At 75.5% G+C, this 583-nt stretch overlaps 1 protein-coding gene across 1 annotated transcript; it reads left to right on the top strand.

Annotated features, from left to right (window-relative positions):
- Positions 1-31: 31 nt before the first annotated feature.
- Positions 32-570, top strand: LOC101619117 (lysophosphatidylcholine acyltransferase 1-like; the record flags this gene model as incomplete). Its single annotated transcript, XM_012734993.1, has 2 exons — positions 32-185; positions 258-570. Coding segments are annotated over 2 exons (358 nt in total), but the record flags the coding sequence as incomplete, so codon positions are not given.
- Positions 571-583: the final 13 nt, after the last annotated feature.

The following is a 583-nucleotide window of genomic DNA, read 5'->3' as shown; positions in this document are numbered from 1 at the left end:
GCGGGCACCCCGCTGAGCCGCCCCCTTCCAGGCTGAAGCCGGAGCGGCTTGAGGGGCAGCTGGACCAGCAGAGCGAGCGCGCCCGGCAGCGGGGCCCGGCCCGGCTCTCGCTGGCCGAGTTCGCGGCCCAGCTGGACCTGCCCGTGTCCGAGGCGCTGCGGGACCTGTTCTCCCTGTTTGACGAGGTGCGGTGGCCCCCGCGGGTCAGTGGGTGGCTGCAGAGGTGGGGGCCGGCCTGAGCGTGGCTCTCCCCGCAGCACGGGGATGGCCGTGTGGACCTGCGGGAGTACGTAGTCGCCCTGTCCGTCGTCTGCCGGCCGTCGCGGCCCCTGGACACCATCCGGCTGGCGTTCAAGGCAAGTCGGCTGCACCCGGCCTCCGGCCCGTCCTCTGCGCCGCCTAGTGGCGGGTCGGGCGCCAGCCTCGGGGCTGGGCTGCCCGAGGGCCCTGCACTGGGGTAGGCTGGACCGGCGCCCCCAGCGTGGACTCCTCCCAGGGGTGACCACTTGCCTGCCAGGCCCGAGAGCCCGCCGTCCCGCCAGCGCTGGTCTCTGAGCTGCACCCTCCGTGCGCGGGGCCAGGC

This window comes from Condylura cristata, unplaced genomic scaffold, assembly GCF_000260355.1.
Source record: "Condylura cristata isolate star-nosed mole 26May11 unplaced genomic scaffold, ConCri1.0 scaffold00457, whole genome shotgun sequence".
NCBI classification, from domain to species: domain Eukaryota; kingdom Metazoa; phylum Chordata; class Mammalia; order Eulipotyphla; family Talpidae; genus Condylura; species Condylura cristata.
The sequence above is the reverse complement of the archived record's forward strand: the minus strand, read 5'-3'. Positions and strand labels throughout refer to the sequence as shown.